This window comes from Meriones unguiculatus, chromosome 20, assembly GCF_030254825.1.
Source record: "Meriones unguiculatus strain TT.TT164.6M chromosome 20, Bangor_MerUng_6.1, whole genome shotgun sequence".
Taxonomy (NCBI): domain Eukaryota; kingdom Metazoa; phylum Chordata; class Mammalia; order Rodentia; family Muridae; genus Meriones; species Meriones unguiculatus.
The window spans coordinates 14040865-14052607 of record NC_083367.1 but is presented as its reverse complement, the minus strand read 5'-3'; the positions used below and the strand labels follow the sequence as shown (position 1 = coordinate 14052607).

Below are 11743 nucleotides of genomic sequence, written 5' to 3'. Positions count from 1 at the left end.
TTAAAATAAAATTGGGAACCACCCTTCACCAATTATTTGATGAAAACAGCAGGTTATCTCAGTTATGAGTAATTTCTGCTAATCCCAGCACTCAGAAGGCATATCTGAGTTCAAGTCACCCTGCTTAACACAGTGAAACCTCTCATATTAAAAAAACAAAAATGCTGGGGCTAGCAGGATGGCTTAGTGATAAAAGTGCTTATGTGCATAAGTCTGAGCCTGATACCCTAAATTTGAGACCTGGAACCCACAATGGAAGGAGAAAACTAACTAATTAAATTGTCTAACTTCCACATGAAACCCGAACCCAACAACAACAAGAAGTTGAAAAAAAGTTTCCCGTGAGGCCTAAACGTGCAGGTCTGTAATCCTAACTAAGAGAAGACAGCAGGATCACAAACTCAAGGCCTGATTGGGTTGTGAGTTCAAGGTCAACCTGGATAGGTCACATGACATTCTACCTCAAAATAAAAATAAACAAGGATATAGCTCAGTGGAGCACTTGCCTAGTGTGCACAAGGTTCCAGGCTCAATTTCTAGTAACACACACACATAGTCTCTCTCTTTCTCTCTCTCTCTCTCTAAAAATGGCATAGAAGAATGACCTCAGGCCAGAATTTAAATGTTAGTCTTTTTCCCCAATTACATAAGGTGCTAAATTACAAAAAAGAAAAAAAGACTTAACTTAGTTTCTTACATTTTTGAATATTTACTGACTGACCTTGAGCAAATACATAATTTTTTTTTTAAGAATAAAGAAGAATAAAGATTAAATAAGACAATGTCTGTTACACTGTATAAAAAAATAAATATTCTAGCCAGGTAATGGTGGCACAGGCCTTTCATCTCACACAGGAGGCAGAGGCAGGTGGATTTCTGTGAGGGCCAGCTGGGCGCCAGAGTTCCAGGACAGCAGGGCAGTTACCCTGAGAAACCCTGTCTCAAAAATGACAACCCCGCTCCCCAACACACATGCACACATTCTGGGGCAGAATAATACTTGAAATTCTATTCTGAACAGCAAGGCATCTAGTAACAACTAGAATTCATCTGGCATAAAAAAATTAATACTTTAATTAGAAATTACATTCTACATACAGGTGTAATTCCAAGAAGTTTCATTCCATTGGCTAGGACAGAACGGACAGCTTTGAACAGGTGAAGCCTGGCCTACAAGATAAAAAATGATACAATGCTCAATAATATGTTAGCAATAAGCAAAAAGGAATGGTTTTAGAAGTAATTCTAATTTAAGGCAGGAATACTGCTTGATAGTCCTTTGAGTACTCTAGGCAAGGGAACTATATTCTAGTTTGTCTTACAGAAGGAACAGCAGAGAAAGGGTGTGCAGTGGGAATACCAGGATTTGTCACTTGAACACCTGACGGGAGAAGATGCATTGAATTGTCTGCTATTTGGGGAAATACATAACGTTGTTCATTACAGCCCAATTCTATGTATTATCTAAATAAGAAAATAGACTGCTAGAGTTAAGATACTTTGGAAAAATTCCTAAGATTTTTAGTACTAACATTTATAATACTAGTCTCAGCTGCTAAGTGGTTATGTAGAGGACATTAAATGTAACATACCCCAGCCACATCAGCAGGACTGTCTTTCACTTGGAGTGTTTTATGTGCCACAGCTGCAAGGTGACTGAAAGAGTAAGAGACAAGTCACAAGCTTTAGATTTTAGCTGTTTCTACAAATGCAAGTCTTTAAGATTTTGATTCCACTGTTTACAGCAACAGGGCATGCTTTTCTAATACGTAGTGCCTCCTGATGTACACAACTTTCAAAGGTACAATCTGGTGTGCCCTTTCCCCTCTGTCAGCGGAGGTGGGGCAGAGGCTACTTATCAATGCAGTGCACACACACTGAATACTCTTTTGAAGTACCTAAAAAAATTTTTTTATATCTTTATTTTTATTGTATGAAACTTTTGCCTTCATGTATGTCTGTTTGCCATGTGTGTGCCTGGTCCCTGTGGCGGTAAGAAAAGAGCATCAGATCCTTTGGAAAAAGTTACAGGTGGCTGTGAGCCACTGTGTAAGGTGCTGGGAATAGAACCCAGGTCCTCTGATAGACCAGCCAGTGCCCTTAACCACTGAGGCATCTCTCCAGCCCTTGAAGTACTTTTTCTGTGAAGGTATGGCAGTAATGGATTATGAAATGCATACAATAATCATTTAATTATTAAGTCACATTTCATTGGGCTTTGCTTTTATATGTAAGTAGAACCCCCAACCACCACCCCCCAAAAAAATTAAACTTATTTAAATCTAAGGGAGTCAGGGATAGGGGCTGTAATACTTATGGAACAGAATCAGGAAGATTAAATTAGCAGTCCCAGGTCAGCCCAGACTATACAGTGAGACTCTTTTTCAAACAAAACAAAAACCTGGGAGACAAGGTAAAAAAGTATAATCAAGACAAAAGTTGCAGTATTCCCTCATTTCAGTAAATACTGAGTAAAAGCAAAATGTCCTTTCTTTAGCTTTATGAGAAGATACAGTTATTGGCAGATTGGAATAGATTCAATATCTAGCACAGACATTTAAATTGCCATGGAATTTCAACCAATGTTATTGATTTGCTTCCTAATACATTTGCTCCCTGAGCTGTATGTGATATTGTTGTGTCTCTGCTTAAAACAATACGGAGCCAACCACCCTGAAAACTAAGGTCAAAGGGCTCGGAGTCCTCATTTCTCATGCCTTTGTCCATTATAAGTTGTAGTTTGTGCTTAGCTGTGGACCTTGCCCTACTTCCCGGGCACTTGCTCCTCCAGTTAACACCTGCTGCTTCCTCCTGAAAAGCCACTGATTCCCTCAAAGAAGGCTCGATCAACCTCAGTTCATGTCCAATTTTTTTTTTATTACTGTGTTATAACTACCTATGCTACTGTTGATTCCTATGATACTACTATATCACTGATGAATAAAACAAAATCTGATTGTCAGAGAACTAACAATTCTTATAACATAAAAGCAACTTTTAGGGCAAGGGATTTACTTATAAGAAACCTTTTGATGAAACAAAGAAAAGGAAAGGGCTGGAGAAAGGACCCAGCAGTGAAGAGCACATGCTGCTCTCCAGCTCAGTTCCCAGTACTCATGTCAGGCAGAACACAACTCCTGACAACCCAGCTTCAGAGGATCTGATGGCCTCCAGAGGCACCACACATGTGGTGATACTGCTTTCATGACATCTCTCATATTTACAGAAACTGGAACTCAGACTGGACCTTAAAGCTGAAATCTATAAAAGGAACTTTTATTCACCTGATTCAGTTGTCTGGGAGGCTTACTTGACTCTGTCTGCTAACCTAGGCTTAGTTCTGGAAACTTCTAGCCTCCGTACAAGCTAACGTAGGCCTAGAATATTTTCAGCCTCTGAGACTTACTGTTTAATACGCTCACTCTTGCTTGCTCTTACTCAGCCCTGGGTACCTGGTTCACCTCAGCTGTTCTGGCTCAAACTTCTCTCCCAGCTAACTTATTCAATCTGACTTTTCTCTTGGCCCTTTAATTGCTGGGCTTGGCCTCAGACTAACTCCAGCAATCTTTTCTAATCTTTTGGTTCTTTCTCATCCTCTGACCTGTTCTGTCTTCACGTGTGTCTAGCTTGTTCTGTCTGCAAACTGTCTCTATAGCTCTGTCCTCTGTCCTTGTAAAACTGACTCCTCTCTTTATCACTGCATTGCCCATTAAGTAGCTTCTCTTTCCTCTCTCTCCTTGTGAGAGTTGGGCATTCCTATTCTTTGCTTGGAGACAAAGTCTCTTACTAGTCTGGAGTTCTCACCAAGTAGACTTCTCACCAAGTAGACTGGCTAGCCAGCCAGTGGCTAATCTTGGTTGTTAACCTCAATTGAGCAATCACCTCTAATCAGATTGACCCGTGGCCACGTCTGCAGGGCATTATCTTGATTGCTAATTGATGTGTCACTTTTCTCTGATGTGTCACTTTTTCTGCCACTCAATCAGACATCACTTTCAAACATGGGTGCTTCCTTCCACAAACTACCTTTACCTTTGCTTGGGATTAAATGCCATGCCTGGGCCTAAGCTTTTCTTTACCTGAAACTTGCTCTATACCGGGCTGGCCTCGAAGTCAGATCTGCTTGCCTCTCTCTGTCTCTTGGATTAAAGGCGTGTTTGTAGTCTAGCTGGGTCACACAGACCTAGGTCTTTTGATGTGATCTCTTGTTAGAGCAACCAAGTTCTAAATTAAAATTCTTCTACAGAGGTCACTTAAAACCTAGATGGAGATCCACTTGTGTATGAGAACAATTTCACAACCAACCTTACTTGTCTAGGACTTCCCATGTAATTACTTTTTACCATCTAGACTAATGTATAGCTTTCATATGTACAGCTTTCATGTGCATTCTCCCATGCCCCTGACTTAGACAGCAATGCATGCATGTTTGAAAACAGTAGCTAGGACAAACGCAGCCTCATAAAATAGATAGACACCACAAATGCTGAGAAGAGCATATGGATATTGCTTGACAATACTTTGTTTGCAGTGCTATTTACTATTCTGAGTGTCTCTGGGTCAGCTAGAGCCAGTAGTTTCCTCCTGTGTAAAACTCTGTTAAAGATTTCTGTAAAGTGTCTATTTCTTCCCCCATGTGATGCTTTCTCTTCTGCTTGCGAGCGAGGGGCAGACAGACAAGACAGCATTCACACAGACACAGGTGCACACTCATACAACAGAAAAGTTTACAGATAGACCATTAATTCACAAGCCACGTATGGACAGAAGACATGGGGAAAGCTTTGCGCACTCCTGGTTATACCATTCCAAGGTAAGTGTGTGGATGTCTTTCCTCAGTGTAGCTTCTATCCATATTGGTGCCTCTGAGCTTATCATTAGTTTAAACTAGCATGCATGCCTATGTGCTCACGTGTGCACACGCATACATATGCACACACACACACCCTGGAATAAAAATAAATCTTAAAAAGATTTTAAAGAGAAACAAAATAGGGAGATTTTAACATTACCTTAGCGTTAATAGGTAACTGACAATGTGCTTAGGCTGCAGGTCCTGAGATGACTGATAAAGCACCTCATCAAACCTAAACGATGAAAGGAACAGGCTGGTCATGGTATACAAAGCTGATGTGGTAAGATGTCAGATACCTTGGGAGTTAAGAAAGCATTGGAAGATCTATGTGGGCACAAATATGTACTTTTTCATGTAAATTCTTTGATAGGAGAGACTTTCTAAATCATCCTTATATCTCTTGGACACAGTCCCGAGCAAAAGCAGAAAAAGCAAAAACAAAAACTGCCCATTCAGGCAGTGAGCTCTTGTCTCGGTGCTGAGGGAATCAGGAGGGCTCGTTTTCTTTCCCAAATTAGTTACATGGGGATAAAGTTTTCTTACCTACAGCAAGAACTGCTCTCCACTGTGTGGCCAAAGTCTCTGAGATCAGAGACCATGGTGTGTCTGCCCGTGGGGTGGTAATAGGCAGACAAATGCGTAAGACATGGAGAACTGAAGCCACAAGGCAAATGGAAGATTTCTAATCTCCGGAGGCATGGGATTCTCCTCACCCCACCATCACACGTCCTCATGGGATGCTATTACTCAGAACCAGAACCATAGGTCTGCTCTTATTTGGCTTCACATTCCTCTGCAGTGGGCTTAGACTAGGACTGACCTTGAACACTGGCTTTGGTCTGTGCTCTCAGTCTGTTCTCAAAAGGCAGATTCCTTTTGGGCCTAGCTATACCTGTCCTGAGGGGCAAGAGGCAGCCTCTGAACTAAGGACTCTAGAGGTCAGCGAAAAATGCTCTCGATTTAGTTAAGAGTATCAAACGTGGTATCAAACGTGGTAATAAGAAGTTTCATACCTGAGAAGATGCTGGAGAACTGAAACAGACTGTGGCTCTTGTAAACAAGCAACATTGAAGTCATCGAGATAACCGCATCCAAAAGTCTCTTCCAGACTGTTACCAAGAGTTTGAAAAAATGTGAAAGGGTCAGTTATTCAAGGTTTACAGCTGCATGTGATGGCTGTTAGCTTTGGGTATGCATTCTTGATCTCCTTTAGATAGCCTTAGACTTTGATACTGACTTAAATCCTCATTTGTCCCTAATATTTTCCCAAATATTTTAAAATGTAGGTGATGGGATAATCTAGGCAGCATTACTAAGGATAAAGTAAGGCAATGTGTAAAGAAGTATTTCTTACAATAGGTGACTGATAAGTGTTAATACTAAGAGGCCTGCTAGGTTTTACCCAGTTCTGAGTAAGAGTTGTTGGGTAAGTCCAGAAAGGAGGGCCAACCACTAGTCTTAGAAACATCCCAGGCTCCCCTGCAGCCTCCTCACCTACAGAGACGGGCATGGGTATACTGTAGGAAGACTCCAGTGTCCCCACGACTCTGGAAAACACGATCCCAGCTGAACTGATAGTCAGATAAGAGTAAACCTCTGAAGTCCTGGAATGAGAGTACATCGCTACCCTGGGTTCTGCCACACACCAGGCAAAAAGGTCTCAGGGGAAGGAGCTGTACCCACCTGGATGATGAGAGCCGCGAGCCCCACCCTCTCTGCAGTCTCCTGTGGGTTCTCCATTGTTTTCGTTGCTGAAACAGATTGAGGCAGCTGTTTCCAAGCGTTGTCACATTGTTAAAGAATAATCAATCAACTTGAGCAAAGAAGATCTGAAGATGTACAGTCAACAAATAAGATGGTAATAGGTGCTTTGTCCTCCTAATTTGGGCTAATCTGCCTAAGAGACAGTTCTCATGCCTACGTCAAAGTGAAGAAACATGTACTTACTTGTTTCTATAAATATCCCTTGTGAAGTATTAGATACAGCTCATCCTTACTTTTCCAAGGATGAAGATTAAACAGTTATATGAACTTTAATTACTTGGATCCAATTTATAATACAAGGACTTGGGATGGAAGATAGCTTAGTTGGTAAAGTGTGCCTAATGTAGTGTTTGAATGAGAATGGTCCCCAGAGGCTCATATTTGAATGTTTGTTCCTCAGTTGGCGGAACCACTTGCATAGGATTAGGAGGCATGGCCTTGTTGGATAGGTGTGCACCTAGGGTGGGCTTTGAGGTTTCAAAAGCCCATGTCATTTCCAGTTGGTGCTCTCACTGCCTCTCTCTTGTGGATCTCAGTTACTGTTCCAGTGTCATGTTTGTTCATCTGTTTCCATAATGGTCAGAGACTCTATCCCTCTAACCATGAGCTCCAAAGTAAATGTTTTCTTTTATATGTTGCTTGTTATGGTGCCTCATCACAGCAATAGAAAACTGTGACACCTTGAAAGCACAAGGGCCTGAGTATGAAGGCCAGAACCTATATAAAAAGAAGCTGAGTATGGTGCCTGACTTATCATCCAGTGCTAGGGAGGCTCAATGGCTGGCCGACTTAGCCAATGAGAGACCCTGTTTGTCTGTGTTTTGTAAAAAGTGGGCAGCACCTAAGACCTCCTCTTGCCTCAACATGAATGTATGCATGTGTGCACATGTACACATATATAAAAATAATGCAAGCAGTTCACAGGATAACTTTGACAACAGACTAACAGCATTCAAGCTGTCCAGAAAATAAAGACTTAGTTATATTAGTAAAACTTGAACTACATGCCAAAGTAACGAGAGCTACTTTTAATCAGGTTATGTGGATGTCCAAGAAAGCATAAAAGTGGCAAAGGGGATTTACTCTTAATGGAAGCCATGTTCTGTAGCATCCTCAATTGAATCTCATTTAAGACATCTTCCAGAAAAGTGACATCCCCTCTTCGAGTCTTCATTCCCTTCACTATCCCGAAAGGTACATGCTGGCACCTGAAATGGACAGTCATTTGTTAACCAAAAGCTAAAAAGGTCCTAATGATGTGAGTAGACCTTAGCACCCTTCCAGAATATAATGTAAACTTTTTAACCCTGGAAGCAGAGGTTTAAAAAAAAATTACCAAAAAAATAGGAAGTAGCCAGGAATGGCATGCATGGTGGCAACTGAAGCATTTGGAAGATGGAAGCAGGAAGATTAGGAGTTCAAGGTTAGCCTCTGCAGGGGATCCTATCTCAAGCAAAAATTGTAATGATTTTTGATAGCAGAGAAACTTCCATTATGTGGAGGTACACTTTGATTGCTTGCTGGCCAGCTGGGCTGATGTCATTCCCTTGCTCTTGTGGAAAGCACATCAATGAACAGATACGTAGGGCTCTGCAGAACAATATGGAGAGCGCTCTAGTACTGCTGGGTCACATGGTAGTTCCATACTGATTTCCACAGTGCTGGCACCAGCACAGGAGCAGACAATTTTCCCTTTCCCCACATCCTTGCTAGGATTTGTGGTCATTTGTTTTCTTGATACTATCCACCCTGATTGTAGTGAGATGGAATCTCAAAGTAGTTTAAATTTGCATTTCTCTGATGGCTAATAATGTTGATACTTTAAAATTATTTATTGGCACATACATTTCTTTTTAGACAGGGTCAGACTGTATAGCTCTGGCTGTCCTGGAACTCATTCTGTAGATTAGGCTGGTCTCAAATTCATAGAGATCCTCATTCTGTCTTCTCTGCCACCATTATTATTTTTCAGGGACTTCTTTGTTGAGTTGCATGGTTCATTTTTTGATTTGGTTGTTTTCTTGGTTAATTTTTTAGTCTTATACATTCTAGATTGGCATGATACTCTGTACACTTTCTTTGAGTGTTTCCTTTATCGTACACATTTAATTTTATAAGGTTACATTTGTTAAATGTTAACCTTATTTCCTGAGTGACTGAAGTGTGATTTAGAAATTCCTTCTACTTGCCTATATCTTAAATTGTTCTCCCTACTTTTTCTTCCAGCAGTTTTCAATCTTATGTAAAGGTCTATGAGCCATCTGGAGTTTATTTTTGAGCAGAGTGTAAGCAATAACTATCTACTTTCATTATTCTACATGGAGACATCAGTATATTAAGTGAGGTAACCCAGGCTCAGGAAAACAAACACTGCTATGTTCTCTCCTAACTTCCAATTTTATGTAGGAGTAAGTTGTGTGTAAAGCCTGGGAAGAAGAAAGGGATCCATGAGGGTCCTGGGAAGGGTGGGGGCAGGGACAGTAAAACAGGGTAAAATAGTAGGGGTGGAAAAATGTAAGTGGGGATGGAGATCAAAGAAGTGGAGGAGAGCTAGGGGAGAGGGACAACCAAAACTAAGGACATGTGAGAAAACTGTAAGTAAACTGATTACTTTGAAAGCTAATTAAAAAGTAAAATAATTTTTAAAAGTTTGAATGGCAATACTCTGTGTGGATGCATAAAACTGCTCAAAGAAGCCATGTTTACTGAAAAAAAAAAAAAATCTCAGTGACCTGCCATCCAAGCTCCTTAGATCCCTAAAACAACCCAAGCTAAATAGGCTTCATTTACAGAACAATGAGAAATCAAGCTAGAGCTGGGCTGGATGTTTCCTCCCTGTTAGCTAGCTTTCAGATGCCTTAGGCTGGAAGAGAGGCATGATCAATAATCTTACCCAGCGGTGGACCTTGAATACTACACTCCTGGCCTGCCAGACATGGTGTGGCCATTGCTATACCACTAGCATGAATGTTACAGGGGTAACTAACTGCTCTCTGATTAGATCTGAGTCTGACTCCAAAGAAGGTAAGTCCTACATGGCACTGTTGCACAGCGAACGCTCACTGCTTGGTGGTTTTAAACCTTGAAGAAGGAGCTACTAGTGTTGTTTGGTGTCCATACTGTACTCACAGAAGTGCCTTCTCAGTGTTTCCAGCTGTGCTCAGAGAAACTTCTTTATCCACTGGGCAACAATTATTGTGGAGGGTAACCACAGGGTGACTGTTGTATGCCAAACCCCAAATGTGACACCTCAATCACCCCTCCACAGTTCAGAGAACATTTTGGAAGAGTCAGATGGACAGAATATGACTCAGAGCAAGTAGGAGAGTGTTGTATTGTAGAATGAGGTTTGCTAGCTGTGGCAGCCCAAAAGATTAATAAACTCACAGTAACTGTGAACCTGTCCAAGACTGGCCTCAGAGAACATTCCCTCATGGAGTTGGGAGGGGCTCGTGAGGACATAAGGGCAGTTAATAGTTACTGGTGGAGGGAGAAACATTTTTGTCAGTTCTATTGCCCCAAGAAAGTTATCCACGCTTCTATCAATAACATCTCCCATGAGCTTTAAGCAATCCTAACAAATTACTGGCTCATAAATAAATAAGTGAACACATAAATAAAAAGGGAGACTGATTGGAAAGAGAATCAATGGGAGTGGAAAAAGAAGAAACAGTATGAATATGATAGAAATGCAATATATACATGTATTAAGATATCATTATGTATAACTAACATATGGTAAATAAAATAATAAAATGTTTTTTTACAGTCAACCAAAGTTTCACTTTACTGAGATAATCACTACTTATGATTAAATAACTAGTTGCTTTTGTGAGGAAAAGGAAATGGATATTAATAACTGAAAACCAAGACACTGATAGCGGACATCTAATAAATACATTTATCAGGACATAAATTAATACACTTCAATTTGTCTTTTCATACTAAAATCTTGAAAACAGAAATGAACATGAATTCCTATAGTTGTGATTTACATTTAGCTGAGATGAGGTGTGAGTGACTTTGATCAGGCAATGAAGAACAATGCAGATCCTACCTTTCTGCCCATTCATATCCCATGATCTTCAGCATTTGGAACACTTGCTGGAAATGCCTTTTTTGCCCTTTGTCTGCCTTGGGGAAATTTTTTTTAATTTAAACAAAACAAAGACAAGTTAATAAATAAAATAGGCTGGTCCTAAATCAAATTAACATTAGAGTTTTATTAGACTAAAGTCATTATCAATGTTTTAAATAAAAATACTACTTATTGGAGAAATGGCTCAATGCTAAAGGGTACTGGCTGCTCTTCCGGAGGACCCAAGTTTGGTTTCCAGGGCTCACACGGGGCGGCACACAACTCCAGCTCCAGGGCATCTGATGCACCCTTCTACCTGCGCGCGCGCACACACACACGCACACACGCACACACGCACACACACACACACACACACACCCCTCATTCATTCTCTCATATACATAAATAAAAATTAAAATAAATTTTAAAATAAGCACACTACAAGAGAATTTACGTTGAATGGGAAAAGAAGAGCTGCAACTCCTTAAAACAGGAGGAAACATATTTTTACAATTTCATTTCCTTCTCCCTCAGGTATTTAACTTCTATTTCTGGAAGACCCAAGGTACGCTGGAACAAGATAATGGGAACTTCTTAGGCTAGAGGGAGGCAGCACATGCAAAGGAAGGAACGCAAAGAGACTAGAATGCCAGCCAGCAATAAAAGGACCATGGCCTGGACAGATGATTCCATTTACACACCACTCTTACAGTGACCATGGCTGTAATGAAGATGGAGGAGAGGGTTGGAGGAAACTGTGATTAAGTGTGGGTCATGAGGGAGTCTGTTCTGAGACAAAGCAGCTCCATGTTCTAATGTGGTGGTTACACAGATCTTCACGTGGTACACTTCCACACAACTAGCCTAAACAGGAATTCATAGAAAACTGATGAGGTTTTATTATTTCTACAAATGTCAATGTGATTCTTCATGTATGTGTTGAAGGGAGCTGGGTGAAGAGCACAGAAGCACCACTGATCTCAATTCCTTGTCTTTAGGTACTACAGACTTAAAAGTTCCTTTAAAACATAATTCTAACACTGTAT

The 11743-nt window shown here is 40.7% G+C and overlaps 1 protein-coding gene across 2 annotated transcripts in view; it reads right to left on the bottom strand.

Annotated features, from left to right (window-relative positions):
• Positions 1-11743, bottom strand: part of Rars2 (arginyl-tRNA synthetase 2, mitochondrial) — a 65021-nt gene that overhangs the window by 14191 nt on the left and 39087 nt on the right. Inside the window, exons 13-20 of one of the 2 annotated variants that reach the window (XM_021642686.2) lie at positions 10677-10753; positions 7703-7827; positions 6539-6606; positions 6350-6459; positions 5869-5964; positions 5013-5087; positions 1593-1656; positions 1099-1170 (exon numbers count right to left, since the gene is read on the bottom strand). In XM_021642686.2, the coding sequence (XP_021498361.1) occupies positions 1099-1170; positions 1593-1656; positions 5013-5087; positions 5869-5964; positions 6350-6459; positions 6539-6606; positions 7703-7827; positions 10677-10753 (687 nt within the window). Of the gene's footprint in view, positions 1-1045; positions 1171-1592; positions 1657-5012; positions 5088-5868; positions 5965-6349; positions 6460-6538; positions 6607-7702; positions 7828-10676; positions 10754-11743 lie in introns of those variants that run through there. The other variant, XM_021642687.2, reaches the window with a different exon arrangement.